Source organism: Cloeon dipterum, chromosome X (assembly GCF_949628265.1).
Source record: "Cloeon dipterum chromosome X, ieCloDipt1.1, whole genome shotgun sequence".
Lineage (NCBI taxonomy): Eukaryota > Metazoa > Arthropoda > Insecta > Ephemeroptera > Baetidae > Cloeon > Cloeon dipterum.
The window spans coordinates 19193513-19210255 of NC_088790.1; the positions used below are offsets into that span (position 1 = coordinate 19193513).

The window sequence follows — 16743 nt, forward strand, 5'->3', positions numbered from 1 at the left end:
AGGCAAACGGCGAAATGTGCCGGCGTTGTCCGCTGCACAATTGTCATCGTTTCGCTTTTCAAGAAAACCCAGACAAATATAAAATATCGCTACTCTACAAAGTTTTTTAGTACTTACCTTTGGAGGGAATCTACGAAGTGAGTTGCCCTTGAAATCAAACATCACACCTAAATAAAAAGAAAACACTTTTATAGCATGACTGCGCAAATAAAATTCTTGATTTTTTAGCATATAATAATTTTCAAAATGATTAAACAACAACTCTATTTCCAGTTGATTTACAATATAATGCCAAATTTAAAAAATTTTTCCAGCTGGGTAGACTATTTGATGTTAAACTAATGGGATTAATTAGCAATTTAGTATACAAAAATTAATGAAACAATTATTCTGCAAAGGTTTCGTCAGAGCCGAAATTTTCCCTGGGACGTGCTGTAAATTATGTGTCTTTTTAATTCATTCTTTCTAATTTAAAGATAACATCAGATCCAAAGTTAGCGTTTTCTTATGTGGCCAAATCAAAACTTGATCAATTAAATTTTTCGGAATTTTTTTTATTCAATCTAAGAAAATAATTATACGAACATAATGTATGAATGTCGTGTCACCTTCGCATGATAAATTTTCAAATCTTACTGCACTAACTTGTAAGATTAGAACATGGCCATCCACTGCAAATTTTATCGCCATGGTTAAGGGATGTGTACTAACCGAATTCCGCAACAGAGAGGAAGCACTGGAATCTGCAGTTCAGGTCACATGGAAACAGGAAAGAAAGCGACTTACGTGTGACGCCCTCTTCCACCCGTAGCAGCCAGTATCGCCACCGCCTCTGCATTCCTATTAGTTCGTCACTCCTTTAGTGTTCTACTGTTCAGCAGGTTTCTTATTTCTACTATTTTTGCTAGTGGAGCGATAGCATCTCTTGTTGTCAAGTATTAAGGTGCAGCATTCAGTTTGACGCTGATAAATGTGAGCGAGTCATACTGAATGCTGAATGCCGGTGCTCAAAGCACAATGAAGTATGCGAGCAAGAGAAAACAAGAAAATCCAGAGAATCTAAGTTAAACAAACGTTGAAACATAACAGTCATATTCTTTATTGTTGATTGCGGGTTCAGTATTTGCCTATGCTAACTCCGTAGTAAATTTCTCCTCGCCCTTTTCTTGACAGTAACATAATTGATTTTTCTTGCATTACATTGTTTATGTATGCTCCACAAAGTACAGAAACCGCACAGTTCTCATTATAGTTTTCATTTCTCAGCCTGGGCTTTTTAATCTAAATTTACTCAACCGGTTAGCTCAGGAACACATCAAACAGTAGTAAAGTTAGGAATTTATCAATAACCATAACATTTATGCATGCGATATTTGAATTTTTATTATAGGGTAGATAATTAATAATATTTTGATATTTTGGGGGTTAGATGCGCGTTGAAATGCGTTACAATTTTGCGTCTAAATGTGGGAAACTTCGAATTCCTCCTTTGCTTTCAGTCCGAGTGTCGCGAGTTTGTTTTTCAATGTCAATTGGCATATAATGAATTCATGCTACGCAAATTACGTGAGAATTTTGTTACAACTCGCTTCCTTCCAACATTTTCTTCCCCAGCGCTTTTCAAAGTAAGTGCTGTATCCCAGCTGGACGCCTTAAATTGTGCATTGCGCAAATCTGGCCCCCAGTGCAAAGCAGTAAAATATAATGCAAAATATGATATGGACTATATATACATATTATGAATTGGCAATTTTTATTACAAAATGGGCATGGATGTCTCCTTGAAGGGAAAAATATCTTTCTGGCGTTTCAATCCAAGACCTCGGTGCGGGGAGGCGAAAATTGTTTCCAAATACAAGCCACTCTGCGGCCACTCGGGCCTCATGTTATCCGGGACCTGATGAGCCCTTCAAGCCCAGCACGGGATGTGCTGAGCAGAGGTCCTATAAAAAAACATGAAAGAATTTCGAGGTCTTTGGTTGTAGAAAAGTGTGCGTTGAAAATTTGCAATCAACCTGCGGAGAGTCACTAATTATTAACGTGTGTTGAAATGCACGTGTGCTCTTCGAATAGCCCAAACGCGAGGGCATGCACTGCTATTTCATAGCAAATCGACCAGCAAACTCGCGGCACGCATGAAATATTTTTGCCCACTATCGCCAATTAAGCGGCCGCAATTTGCATTATCTTTTTCGCCTGAGCGCAGCACTAATTGGCAACCGCGACTGAAGCAATGCGCGCGACGCTGGCTGTAAATTACACGTTTCTCGTCTCACTTGGGAGTGCTGATGCGCTGAGAAGTACAAAAAACGACGGCCGCATGTCAAGTTTGATTACATAGAATTAAGTCAGCGAGCCAAACGAGGTGTTATGAATCTCGTTTATTTCTGGTTGTTTCGCCAGCTTCCTATTAGATGTTAAAACGATAGATCAATCTTTCTCGGGACACCTGCCAATAAAGCAAATAATAATATATACATAGAAGGCAGTAGTAGGTCGTGTGTGTTGCACCAATTCCATATTTCGAAATCGAACTTTTATTTCTTCAATTTGTTTTCCTAGGCTGTTTTGGCTAAAAAAGGCAATTTAGGAAAGTAATTTTAGATAGTTGTAGGATTAGACTAAAAAACAATTGGAGCAACTATTTTTAATTTTTAAAAATTGAAGAGATAAAAACATTTGGCACTTTCAATTTAGATATTCATTAATATTAATTAGTTATTATTAATGCAACTCACCTGAAAGTATTTCCAAGTTAATTTAAAAAATAAGTTTATCAACCTTAACATAATAAATGCAGCGAGTTTTATTAATAACACGTTTTTCGGTCTTTTTATTAAAACCTTACAAAATAACAGCTTATATCGACGGATTCACAGTAAATATCGGTTGAAATAACCAGAAGACTATACACTTGAATTTTTAGTTTAATTTTCTTCTATTTCACTTTTGTTTATCAACAAATCCCCTACTCCTGTTTTGATTTAGTATCTAGATCCCTCTCTGTCAACGTCTAATTCCCGCAGCATTTGCAGCTTTAAAAAATGTCAACGCATGGGTACTAAAATTATGCTCAAATAATTTCGAATCATAAATTTTCATTCCTCTGCAGGCTATCCAGTTAGTTTTTGCGATTGTAGCACATAGAAGACTTTTTATAAAGAAGTGCTGCCGAAGAGGGCCCTGGATAATACAGGGCGGCCGTCGATTAATGGAGGCCCGTCGCAGCATCGAGAGTTTGGTTCGGAGCGCCAAGGCCGCTTGACGCTCCATCTGTGCCCCTCTCACCTTTGAGCCAGGAGGCAGGCTTCGTTGTGCGGTGTTCTGCCAGCACTAGTGTTAGTAAACACACACTCTTGGACACACGCGCGCACCACAGCACTCCACAATGGTGAGTTTTTACTAATCTTTTATTTGTCTCAGAGTTAAAGAAGTTACTTCCGCGGGGACGATTTTCTACGATTATTTTAGAATGTGACTGGATTTGATTTGGTGGCCGAGTCTATAATTAATAGAGAAAGGCTGGCCTGAAGATAGCATCTCGCTATAGATTGATTCCTCAAGGGAATTGATGTTTTATTTACCTTTCCTGCCAACTCTATTCATAGCGAGTGCAGCCAGTAGTTGGAAAAAATAGAGCAAGCGAGAAAAATGCACGATCTGTTGCTTCACATGCGGGACACCAAGGTTTCAATATACACCGCGATTTCACACAGCTTTTTATATTTCAAATGAGATTCTCGCAAATGAAAAGAAGTCAATTTATAAAAAGCCCTACAGCACACTTGGTCCTCTCGAAAAAAATGCCAATTATATATACAACAACGCGGCGGCCGCGTCATTTGCATAGTAAATATACGTATAATCAGCATTATGTATCAGCATGAAATAATAAAATCTGCACGAATTAAGAAAAATTCAAGGTAGTCTGGTTTTTTGAACGCTGTAAAAGCTTTACGATTCCTCGTTCAACAATAAATATCTTTTAATCTTTAGAATTCTGAGAATCAGCTTTTCTCATCTTAAAACAAAGCAGAAAAAAATGAAAAAATCGCCATGCTAGTTGTCATGAATTAAATACCAAATTTCAATGTTAAATATCGTGGATTATAATATATATGAAGATAACGTCAAGGACTTCTAGGAGTAGTTAATAATCTCATCAGCTCCCTAACAGATTTCTAAGAAGTACCTCCCACATCGTAATAATGCATGAAAGAATTTCCTTGTTTTGTTTATCGATCGAATTAGGATCATTATTAGGCCATTTAAGGAAGTTGAGCAAAAATCCGATCTGCTGATTATTGCGTCGGCCAAAAGAGAAACACACACGACCATAGCATTTAATGATCTTTTTTTCTGCCTGGCCATCACACACATGCTCCAAACACACGCGTGAGAGAGCATTGAAACGCGTGCAGGGTGTGGTTCCCAAGCAGCAGCACCAGCAGCACCGTGGTATTGGCCATTGTCTATTCTGCTCGGGTAGCCTTGCTTTCGATATCAGTTTAATTGGATCTTTCGTTTTCCTTCTGCGCGCTGCACCTCCAGTCGTCCGTCGCTGCTTTATGTACGTGTGTGTTGTTTTATTATTTTAACTCTGAGCGGCGGCGGCGGCGGCAGAACAGGGTAAACGCGATTGCCTCACACGCCGCGCGGTGCAGAGTGATTTTGCTCTTTATATAAGCCGCGCGTATGGTCTATAAACCTGTTCGCGCGGGGGCACCATTATTATTTTATTCTGCATGTCCCACTCGCAATGCAGAATAAATCAAAGATCGGATTATTTGAAGTGCACACATAAATATGTGTGTGCTTTGAAAGTTGTTTGGTGCTCTCATGGGATCGGGCGGCGAGTGCAGTTAACTTAATGAGCCTTTTCAATTGACTTTATATGTTCAGATCGTTGGATTTAAGTGCCTAAATACACTTATTGGCGATTGTTATGGCCACTGCTCGTGGTTTTGGCCATTGTTGAGATGTATACTTTTGAAATGCCTTTAGAGAAAACTCCTTTAGTATTTTAGAGTTGAAGTTATTTACACGAACGGCTCATTGACATGCCAAAAATTTCTCTCTGTACTGCTATTATATTTGTATTTTAAATTTTAGAAATTTAAAATAATTTTATCAGTTCCCTGAATTTCTCTCCGTTTCTTTTTCTCGAGCACTTTTTTGGTGTCAACCGTCGTTAGGATTGGAAAGAGATCAAATAAAGTGTCCGATTTAATGATCACAAGTGCGCACAGATGCTCATTTAGTTCAGCGTCCTGGGCTGAAGGAAACTCAGTCAGTTCTTAAAACTGTCGTAAAAGGGAAGAGCCGCCATGGTAATAATCGTAAATTGCAACGAGCAAAATGCAAAAATGCGCGTACCGGGAGGAAACGAGTTCGTAATTACTGTCTGCGAACTTTTGCGAGCGCACGTCAATTTTGCCAAGAGTTCACTTTCACGTCATGCACTCATCGGCCTAGGTTAAAGAGTAGAATGTGCTCCGTTTCAATCCTGAAAACCTTCTCCTTCGCTCGAAATCGGTTTCACCTTTGTCATCGACTCCTCTTAATTACTAACTACTATAGCCTAAAAAATGTCGCCTGTTAGTAAATTCCGGTTTTTGACCTCTCTCTGCGCGAAGGCCGCCTAAAAACGTATTTTTTTTCGTTCGCTTCGCTAACTATAAAATGCAGATCAAAATGTTAGTCGGCGCGGCCCGAGAAAAGTCTTCGAGATGAAAAACGAGCACCATTGCACCTTGGAGCGGTCGGTATAAAAAATGCTTCAACCAGATGTGGCGCCGAATTTGGAGCTCAATTTTTCGCAACTGACACGCCAGCTGAGAATTGTTATTTACGACGCTCGGCGAAGGTACACATTAAGCATTTCGGCCACGTCCCACGTGGTATTAATATTTATTTTCAATTTAGAAAACGCACACACACACCCACCCTCCGTGCGTACTGCCCAGAATTAATTTCTGGCGTTTGGCGGACTACAAAAAAAAACACTTTCCCTCCGCTCTCTATTGCCAAATTGTTGCTAACAGTTACTGTCTCGCGGGGTAGCGTTGTAAACCAATAATACAAACCTTTCGCTTGAGTGTCAAATTTTTTGAACCTTCAATTAGCGGTTGTAAAAGGAGTTAACTGGTATAAAATATGGTTTCCAGTGTTAGGGCAAAGCAATAAAAGTTAATTTCACTGAGGACACGTTAAAAAACAATCTAGATAAATTGTTTTCAAATTTAATATGAAATAAATCCTCTAAAGTCAATCAAATAATTTTCTTACTCTCGTGAATCCACTTATTATAAGGAAATATGAAACATTTATCCCTCTCCACGGCTATTAAGTGTCGTCTCTGACGCATTTTCTTGTTGAACGAACAGTAACCGCAAAAATTTTTATGCTTCACCCTAATTGACTTGTTAGGCGCACTCAAGTTTTACAGCTTGATGATATCGACATTCATTTCGCCACGGCCTTCAATCGCGCGGTAATTCCACCATTATATCATAAAAGCGGAGAGCGAATCTTTTCTCTGCGTTCGTGGGATAAATCGTGTACTTATTGTCGGTTCGATTAATTGAACACCGATCATCAATCTGTTTAACAGCTGCTAGCGAGCAGAAGACATAATGCTTTGAAAGTGAAAGCACCGCCACATTCCAATAATGCCTCAAATGTTCTTTGATGCGAGTGTGCCCGCCGGTGAATAAATTATGCAAATCAGATTAGGACTGCGACTGAAATTGGTCCAAGTCTCGACGCGGCGCTCTAAAGAGAAAGAGATTAAGTTTCTGGCGTCAGGTGAAATAACGAATTATGCGCAATTCTCATGGCAGAGATGACCAGAAACGTCAGTTTGAAAGTGAAATTAGGTCGCAAGTATTAGATTTCTGGTAGTGCTTACAAATCATGACCAAACTGTTCTTGCTTTATGCCCCCAAGAGTTATTGAACGCCATAAACTCGAGGGAAAATGCGTTTATTTAATTTGGCAACGCAGGCTTTGTATTTCACGGAGTTTAAGTTATTCCAACTCTTCAAGATTCAATAAGCTAAATAAATAATTAATGTTATGCCAGACACTTGGGGATAATTACAGTTTTGTAAACAATTCAGCGGGTTTGCACGAGTCCTTCGCTTTTAATTTTGCAAATTGTTCATAACTCTTTACATTCAGCCCGCAAATTACATAGTGCGTTTATGAATATTTTTGCAGATACGGCGGTTGGTGGTGCTCCTCTTGCTAGTGCACGCGTGCATGGCTGTAATTGTGAATCCACGCACTGGAGAGGTCGGCAACAGGGATTTCCTTAAAGGCAGGACCTTCGCACCAGCACGAGTCACGCCTGCCCCCATTAACCCTCACGCCAAGCAGTACAAAGTCAAAGAGGAGCCCCAAGAGGCAACAACCCAGAGAGCCCCAGGTAAATTATCATAAAAATTGAATTTCAGAGGAACACACTTCTTTTTATAAAAATATCTTGTAAATAACTTTTATAAAAAGAGCAGAAAAATTTCCCACGTCACTTAATTGTAATAACTTTTTGCTCAAATTTATTTTTTTCTATGTAAAAGCTTATTTCGATTTTTTTTTTGTAATTTTTTAATTCCTTGATGTCATCTGTTATGTTATGCATTGCAGCTTTCTATGTGGATCCGCGTACAAAGCAGCTTTACAACTTCAAGTGGCTCGACAAGGAGCGTCTGGTACTGCCTACCAAGTGGAGTTCGAGCGTCAACTCGCTGGACCACTTGACCAGAGGTCGCGTAAAGCAACAGTATCAGTACATTTACTTCTACTACTAAACGAACAAAGGAAACAAAATGATCATCTCAACTCCCATCCAACTGAACACGACTCACATTTTTGTGATCAACTTGATATTAAGCAATTTGTGTTATCATCCAACTGAGAAAACCAAATCACACACACGCATCCCATTGTTACTTTTTATATTACTCTTGTATATTTATAATGTGTAATCAACGTGTCCTGCGAGACTGAAAGATTTAAAAACTTATTCTTTAAAAGTAAAATTATCACTCTATTTTCGAAATAAAATATTTTATTTTTCTTTCTCATTATACAAAACTGGCTTTTTATATAAGGCGTACATACTCTATTGATATCTTGTACTCATTATATTAACCTTTATAAGGCTTGATGGTGAGTTTGTCGTATTAGGTGTTAAAAATAAATTTGCTATTCATCTTGACCCATACTTTGCTGGTTTCGGCGCCAACTCAGGTATGTCTTGAGATCATACTCTTCTGTTACAATGTCCAGCTTTGATTCACCAAATATAGTGAGGACAGCAACGCCGTACGATCCAATCAGCTCCTTCAGCTTCTCGTCGGTTGTTCCTTCAGTCAGAAACCTGGCCAGCTTCAGCAATTTGCCCAGCACCCACGCAAACTTTGGGTCGACCTCGCACTCAGGAAGAGAAAAAGGGTCAGACAGCTGGAGGGCTGATGCTGGGTCGGGACAGCGTTCAAGGAAGTTGAGAGTCAGAACTTGTCCGACTTGTGCCGACACGTGAGGCTGGATTATCGAGGCAACAAGTAGGCGCCATTGGTCTGTGCCCAGGCTCTCGTAAATCAGGTTGTACGGGGAGCACAGATCCCACTCTTCTTCTGGTTCACCTTGTACGCCTGGAGGAACAATAGAAATCATTAGAAAAAATTTATAATAATGGCCTGTGAACAGGTCATCACGATTTTAAAATGCAAATGGTGCGGCGCTGCATCCTTTTTAGACGCTGAGTTCATTCGTTAGTAACTTCAACTCGATGTAAGGTGATTAAATGTGTAGAGTCAATGTGAATAAGACTTGTTTTTAAAAATTTCATATGCGTATAAATTGCTGTTTCTGGACATTTTTTAATCACCTTTTGTTGCGACCTTTGGCCTGCCACTGACCTGAGAGGCGCCATGACCAGGTTCCTGGACCGACAAGTCAACCATTCAATGTACCAAAATTAGCATTTCTTTTGAAAGCGTGAGACGAGCAATGTCTAAGTTTAACGCAGTTTTCGCGCCTTCAGCGCCCTAATTGTCATAAAATGCTTACGGACTGGCTGGTGCGCACAGGAGTTGCTGCTCAGCGGAGAACAGATAACTTTCTGTGAGTCAGCCCAAATGCAGCATCCTCGATACTTGGGGGAGGTGCATTTGGCTGCCGGGCTGAAGGCGCGAAAACTTTGTTTAACTTGCTTGTCTCACGCTTTAAAAAAAGCCAATGTTTGTACATTGAGCAATTTTTGACTCGTCGGTCCAGGCGCCTGGTCAAGGCGCCTCACAGGTCAGTGACAGGCGAAAGAGTGTCACGACACCTATCAATAATTCTCAAATTTGAGATACAAATATATGTTGGTTTAATATGCAAAAAAAGAAAATGAATATTACAAACCTGCCAATTCTGTTGCTGATTCAGGAACATGGCTCTCCTCCTCGTTGGAACTTTCTTCTTCACATTGGTTATCAGCGGCAGTTATTGAGTCACTGGGCAGTTCACCATCATCTTCTGGCAGTACAAAGAACTTGAAGTTGGTTGGGTCTATCTTGTCCAGGTCTTTGTTGTTCACCACTTTGATGTCTTCAACTGGTATTTCTGGATCAATTTCTTCCTCTTTCACTTCTTTAGAATTAGCTTCTGCTTCCGGTTCTTTTTCTTTTCCTGCAAACTCTTCAGTTTGCAGTCTGGTTTCAAAGTCATCCATTGGCACGTCGTAGTCGTCAGACTCAAAGATGTTTGATGCAAGTTCCTCTAATTCACTCCCCAGGGACTCAGATTCTTCTGCCTGAAATGAAAAAAATGTGTTCACTTATCCAACAAAGTAGTTGGCTGAGTACATTCTTTGCGTGCACATTGCATTGTGAGAGTCTGAGCCATGATTTGGGGTCGAGTGTAGGCTGATACGCGTCAACGTTTCAATCTCGTTCATTGCAATAATGGATTCATTTTGATTTGGGAGGAATGCTTGCAGCAGTCCGAATGGCTACTTGCTGATTTGCATCTTTCCAGAATGCAAGAAATTATTTTACAGAATTAATGGTAGATTTTCAATAAAAAAAAACGGATGCAGGAACATGAGCTGGACTAGGCTTCCTCTAACAATGCTCATGCGCTCATGTTTTTTGTTCGCGATATTATTTGGACGCTAAGTTTTCGCGAGTTATTCGCTATCAGGGGGAAGCCATCTCAAAAGAGATGAACCAAAACATTTTTTGCTTAAAATTTTATGTTGCACAATAGTTTGTTTATAACTCAATGTATTGTTTTATTAGGATGTGTGGCAAGAATGAAACATTTTAAAGCAAAAGTGTCTTGCACTGAAAAGCAAATCATTTCCTTGCCTGATAAACAAAATAAAAAGTTCAGTCATTAGAAGTTAGAAGTGCGAATCATTTGTAAAAATATCCCACCACTGTTTTGTAAGTTCATAAATTTTTACTAGGTGATCAAATGAAAGTGAAACCTCATCATTTATAATTATAGCTGATAAAAATTAATAATGCAATTTGCGAAGCGCAGAGACGTTAATTCAATTCAAGTTAAAGAGGCGTAAATAGTCTAGAGACCCAAGAAAATCTGATTGAATTGCAAGATTGGAAATAATTACATTTGCCAATGCAGTGTCCTCTTCGCCCTCTTTTTTTGCTTCAGAACCTTCAGCTTGCTCCCCAGTTTCTTTGTCCTCCTCATCTTCACTGATATCTTCAATGTGTTCCAACGATTCAGAGGTAGCAACACTCTTACTTTCGTCTGCACCTTCTGGTATGTCCGCTTCAGCAGTCTCATTTTGGCTTGCATGATTACCAGTCGCGTCTGATTGAGTTTCAAAGAAGTGCTTAAACTCCTCTAAGTCCACACGAATGCAGTGTTTGGCAGCGTATATCTTCAGCTGTCGAAGGGAGCTCAGACTGCTGCTGCCGCTCTCGACAAATATCAAGTTACTGTCCCCATTTTTCTGCACCTTCCAAGATTTTGGCAGGCTATCAGGGGTGACCAGCCCAGTTGGATTATCCAGCTTTGGTGGGGAAAAAGAGGTTGCCAGCGAGTTCCTTGTTTGCCGACCAGTTAATGCAGTGGGTGATTCCTTCAATTTCTTCGCATCCTTGACTGGAGAAACTGAATGTTTTCGTTTCTTTGTGAGAGAGCTGCTAGCAGAGTCTCCAGACTTGTTCCTGCATCTCTCAGAGAGGACAGACTTAACTTTTGGCGGCCTGCCCCTCTTGGCCTTAACTGGTGCGACTGACATTTGAGCTGCTGATGCTGCTGCTGCTACCTTGTCTTTAAGCGACTCTTTGTTGGCCTTATCATTTTCTTTAGCTTTCCTAGCAACACTCTCTTGAGTGTTTTTGGTTGCTTCTTTAATTCTAATCAGAGCCGCAATTTCTTTTTTGAAAAGGTGTTCAGCTTTTGATTGAGAAACGCTATACACCTCCGGATCCAGTGTCAAATTGTGCTCCTTGCAGTAGCGATCAATCTCAACTCTTGAACGCAAAAGGGTTTCGTCAGGGGCGATGAGAACGATGTCCTTGCGACCTGCACTCGCGCCAGTGGTTCTCAGGTAAACTCTTCGACGCCAACCATCTTTTCCCAAAGGTTGTGTGATGTGTTTGACTTTGCACATCACAGATGCATTGTATGGTTTACTGTAAAGGAAAATCAATTTGATACTAGTCGTATTTTGTCAATGATAAATGATATGATCACAAAACCATTATTTATTTTAATCATTGGTGTGTTTCATTACCTCAGTCTCTTGCTCATGATGAGGATGTGTTGAAACTTATGTATATGTAGATAAGTTGTTTTCGGAATTATTGCTTAAAACTGTAAAAAAACAATTGCATACGTGCAACCACAGACATGAAGATTGAACCTGAAAATTGAAAAACAAAAGCAATAATTACAATTAAAGAGTATGCAGCAAAGAAATTAAAATTTTACGCTTGAAAATATACAAAAATAAACTTACGTAAAGACTGATGTCATTGATCAACGTTGCGCGCCAAAAAGACAACTCAATATAATTGCTAATTATTTCATGAATTCCTCAAAATATCAATGTTTTAGCGTCTCCTGCAAACTGCTTATTCACAGAGTTGATATTTCGCGTGTCAACACTTGCATGCGGACTGGAAATTGCAGCAAAATTGGCGAAATTCAGCGCTTTCCATCAATTTCCTCGATGCGTGTGTCCTGCGTGTTTACGAAACAAACTACTTGCCAGTCCGTGAGGTTGCAGCACCTGCTGTAGCCAATCAGAGCACACCATTCATCTGGGAGGCGTGGCACTCATGGAACTCAGCTGCTAGCGTCACCATTGTAAAAATAAACAGGTCCCATCTCCGTCGTCGACAGATCGGCGGTATTTAATCAACGCGGGTGCTGGAGCTGTGCCGATCGAGTCAAAATGATGTCGAATTCGGCAAGCTCGCCGGCGCTGGCGGCAAAGGCTGCCGACCAGGAGCTGAACTCCATTCTCAGTGAGATGAACCAGGGGCATGCTGAAGCCGCCCTAAGAAGTCACGCAACTTCACTTCCGACCACACCGACTGGTTAATAAGATTTGACTATATCTACACAGTTAACTTATGTTGCACTTCTATTCGGAAAAAAATTTATTAGTCATTAATGTTGACCTTAATTTATTTATTCTTTCAGGTGCTCCAAAAAATGGGGATCTCTTTCGTAACTCTGCGTCCAAGATGGAAAGTGTAAAAAACTGGGGGATTTCCACTTATAAGTGCACTCGGCAACTGGTATTAGAGAAGCTAGGCAAGAGCTCTCGGACTGTCGATACTGGTAAGGTGGCGAATTTCATTTTATAAGTTACGGTTTGTTAATTCTCACTTTATCGTAGAGCTGGAAAGTCAAATCGAGCTGCTGAGAGACACACAGCGAAAGTATGCAAACATTTTGCGTTTAGCTCGAGCTCTTTCAAGTCATTTTCATCATGTTGTGCAGACACAGGTTTGAATGAGCTTTGGATGGTTCAGTCAATTTATTAAAAAAAAATTTTCAGCACGCTTTGGGTGAAGCTTTCTCAGAGTTAGCCCAAAAATCACCTGAGCTACAGGAAGAATTTCTTTATAATTCTGAAACTCAACGCTGTCTGACCAAAAACGGAGAGGCCTTGCTTAGTGCTCTGCATTTCTTCGTCAACTCAGTCAACACATTATGTCACAAGACCATCGAGGACACTCTCCTCACCATTAGTCAATATGAGGCTGCTCGCATTGAGTTTGACGCATATCGCACGGACTTGGAGGCCCTTGGTCAGGCCCCACGGACAGACCCCCGTATAGAGGAAGCCCAGCAGAATTTTGACTCTCACAAAACCAAGTTTGAGAACCTTCGTGCAGATGTTGCCGTTAAACTGAAATTCCTGGATGAAAATCGGGTAGGTTCTCTAAAATGTCAACAATTTGTTGATGTTTTTACCAGTGATTTTTATCTTTATTTTCCATGGTAATTTCTGAAGCACTAATAATTGAAGGCTAAATGTTATTCTCGCTGTTTGTCAAAAATATAATTTTGAAAAATATTTTTTGTTGCAGATTAAAGTGATGCACAAACAGCTGGTGCTGTTCCACAACGCGATCTCTGCCTACTTCTCTGGCAACCAGCAGGCGCTGGAATCAACGTTGAAGCAATTCAACATCACTGTCAAACCACCAAGCAATCCTTCATGGCTTGAGCACTGAGATCTTGAAAGAGTTGAGGAGCACCCTGAGGGTCGATCTTGCGAAATTTGAAACAGCTGAGTTTTCATTTGCTTCGTTTTTATTTTGTAATTGTATCTAGTCACTTGAAAAGGCAAGTACATTTAAGGAAACCAAACTTGTATCAGTCACATTCCTTGTAATAAAAAGGATTAATTTAATTTGATTTTTTTCTCTAATTTTATTCCGTTTGATGCATCATGTCATGGCGTTGCTATAGTCATAGTTTCGACAAATGATTTTTTATAAATTTCCATAAAATTTTATCAAAAAAGCGTTCAAAGAATCAAGAAAGTAATCTCCGAGATTCTTGGCCAAACAAAATTATAAAATTTTGTAAAAGAGCTAATGTATAAAGTTAACTTGTACAAAGGCACTTGATGCGTGAGTTCAGTTGAGTCTGACGCCTCCAACAGCTCCAGCCAATTCCTCTTCCTCTTCGTTGATCGAGCTTTGTGTTGTATTTCGTGATGCTGAAGTAGACCGTGGCAAACTGAAACAAAAATAATTTCATAGAGGATTCACCAAACCAATACGCATGGCGTAAACAAATTTCTCCTTTTAAATGACTGGCTGGTGCTTCTATTTTTAATTAGCTACTTTTTGAATCAAATAATAGATTAAAACGTTTTGTTTTCCGATGATTTTGATGAAGGAACAATGGATTGTAAAAGAAACAAAAACAGGTGGGTGACATTCTCAGAATTAAGGTTTCACAGCAGACAATAATTAATTATAATTATTTTGTTATTTTTCTCAAGACATTGCCGACGTAAGGAAATTCGCAGTATAATTTCTGAAACTACATGCAGCTAAACATGATATGTTTTGATGCTACGGGCAGCGAAAAATACAACTCCTGGTTTCCTGTTTTCAATTTCTCTGCGCGTTACGGATATGAGTGAAACTCAATCAGCGAATTGGTGTAAGGTTGCGATAAGCTGGAGGCAAAACAGATCATTCATGCATAAGCAACCACTCGCAGCGTCCTGGCAAATAATATTTTTTATTGAGTTTAATGATTTTTGTTAGTGCATAATTTAAGGGTTACCAAAAAGGGTTCTGTTTTTCAAAATATGAATCAATCTAACGACAAATTGTCGACTCCACTGATATTATTTTTAGCTTATGTAGATTAGTTGCCAAGGGAAACCATGCCAAAATAATATTCATTTGTGTATAATTATGAAATTCTTCAATGAGATTTCAAAAACAAATTAAGATTTAAACGCACCCATATCGACTAAATCCAATCCCACTTGCAGACGGTGGTGTTTCAAACGGGTTCATGTGATCAGGATAGCTGTCGTAGGAGTTATTGTTCGAGGAGCCAGTTGGACTGTAGGGAGGAGGAGGGTCTCTCATCAGGCCAGAAGTAGAGGGAGCATATAAATTTTGTTCTGGGGAGGATGTGGACGGTCGATCAACTTTAAAAGTGTTGATACGATGTCTGGCTCGGATCACAGCGTGTTGGGCTGCATGGGCACCTGTTTACAAATATTTCATTTAGATTTTGTATTTATAAAGCATGTTTCAAAAATGAATACCGGAATATTTGAGGTCATGTATATTTTTGTCTTGCACGTCAGGCATGAGTTTGACAATCTCTCGATGAGAGTCAAAAATTATGTTGCACTTAGTTCCCAACTCCAAATACGCTTCAGATAGTTTCATAAGGCTCTCTTTCACCCTGATTAGTTTTACAGCTTCATTTTCTTGGACTTTATCTACAACTGCAACAAAAATTCGTCATGCTGGATAAAAAGTGCTAAATTAAAAATTAACAAACCTTCCATTTGAGCAAGTTCCTTGGACCTCTGTGCTTGGGCAAGTTTGACTTCTAACTGCTGCGCTTCTTCAGTGCTGAATTTTTTATTCGCCTTTCTAATATCTCTCCTTAGATTCGTTTCAGCAGTCTCGTGCCCAGCCAGCTGGCTCCTGGAGTGGTCCACGGCTCGTTCACCTTCGTAAATCATCTGGAAGCTGTTGCGGAATTCTCGAAGGTGCTCGGTGAACTCCTTCTGCACATCTTCCCATATCGTGGATAGTTCCAGTATCTGGATGAACGTCTCTTGAATGGCACGGTTTTCCGCCTTGAGGGACCACTTCAGGAGGTCCTGAGAGGCCATGGTCTGCGCATGGGAAAAATTTTTCGCTGCTACCCTCATGTCTCGCAAACCACAGAGGACAAGGCTCAGCTCGCCATGGCCAGTTCCAATCGACTTCAGACGGACACTGCTCCTGGAATGTTTAAAATTATGTTAGATACATTTTTCATCAGTAGCATAGGGCAAGGTTGAAACTTGAAGGTCAAAATAATAAAAATTAAAGAAACGGCCAATTTTTTTATTAAAAGGTCAACGGGTTTGTTTCAATCAAATTGGCTATCAAAACTTGGGCAAGATTATGGACGCATGAGAAACTAGATTTTTAGTATTTTTTGAAGCTGAACTGAGTTTTCTCTATCTCGTGAATTAGACCCCATAAAGAGGAGCACTGTTTTTGCCTAAAAATAGAACAAGGTTAAGTGGAACTTACATACCTTCGTATAACTTTGCTGGCTTTGTCCATTTTAATGCCCTGAGAATGGAAGCTTTATCAACACAGTTTAAGATTATTTGGTCAAGCTGAGCAGTAGGTTCGATGACATTACGGAGCTGATAACACTCCCTTGTTTATTGTGCCAGTGCAGCTGCTGGATCTTTATAGTCAGGTAGATACTGTAACGACAACGACGGGTGGGCGTTGTGATTATTTTCGTCTGTCAGTCTCACGTCAATGACAGGGCTGTGGAGCTCCAACAGATGACGAATTGACAAATTTTGCTGGCCGAGTAAGGGATAATAGAAGCCACTGTTTGGTCGGTCCTAGACTTACACTGTCAAATTGCACAAGATTGAAACAGATTGTGTAAAAAGTCGCATCAATATTAAAGATGCTAAAAAGTTCAAACTTTCGTTTTGTAAAGGCTACCAACTTAATAAAACCTCAAAAAATCATTTAT

The 16743-nt window shown here is 39.8% G+C and overlaps 4 protein-coding genes across 4 annotated transcripts; 2 read left to right on the top strand and 2 right to left on the bottom strand.

The window, feature by feature from the left end:
• Positions 1 to 3240: 3240 nt before the first annotated feature.
• On the top strand, positions 3241 to 8097 carry LOC135945211 (uncharacterized). Its single transcript, XM_065492733.1, has 3 exons — positions 3241 to 3391; positions 7222 to 7429; positions 7648 to 8097. Exons 1-3 carry the CDS (start codon positions 3389 to 3391, stop codon positions 7809 to 7811), a joined length of 375 nt encoding a protein of 124 aa, XP_065348805.1. The 5' UTR covers positions 3241 to 3388; the 3' UTR covers positions 7812 to 8097.
• LOC135945198 (uncharacterized) lies at positions 8050 to 12233 on the bottom strand. The gene is made up of 5 exons (XM_065492712.1): positions 11990 to 12233; positions 11765 to 11893; positions 10628 to 11663; positions 9415 to 9805; positions 8050 to 8657 (listed from the first exon to the last, which is right to left on the bottom strand). The coding sequence occupies exons 2-5, from the start codon at positions 11779 to 11781 to the stop codon at positions 8209 to 8211; spliced, it is 1893 nt and encodes a 630-aa protein (XP_065348784.1). The 5' UTR covers positions 11782 to 11893; positions 11990 to 12233; the 3' UTR covers positions 8050 to 8208.
• A 66-nt stretch (positions 12234 to 12299) lies between these two features.
• Arfip (ADP ribosylation factor interacting protein arfaptin) lies at positions 12300 to 13905 on the top strand. The gene is made up of 5 exons (XM_065492727.1): positions 12300 to 12572; positions 12679 to 12819; positions 12878 to 12987; positions 13040 to 13417; positions 13575 to 13905. Exons 1-5 carry the CDS (start codon positions 12428 to 12430, stop codon positions 13719 to 13721), a joined length of 921 nt encoding a protein of 306 aa, XP_065348799.1. The 5' UTR covers positions 12300 to 12427; the 3' UTR covers positions 13722 to 13905.
• LOC135945205 (uncharacterized) lies at positions 13783 to 16691 on the bottom strand. Its single transcript, XM_065492726.1, has 5 exons — positions 16282 to 16691; positions 15529 to 15980; positions 15287 to 15472; positions 14974 to 15226; positions 13783 to 14232 (listed from the first exon to the last, which is right to left on the bottom strand). The coding sequence occupies exons 1-5, from the start codon at positions 16308 to 16310 to the stop codon at positions 14130 to 14132; spliced, it is 1023 nt and encodes a 340-aa protein (XP_065348798.1). The 5' UTR covers positions 16311 to 16691; the 3' UTR covers positions 13783 to 14129.
• Positions 16692 to 16743: the final 52 nt, after the last annotated feature.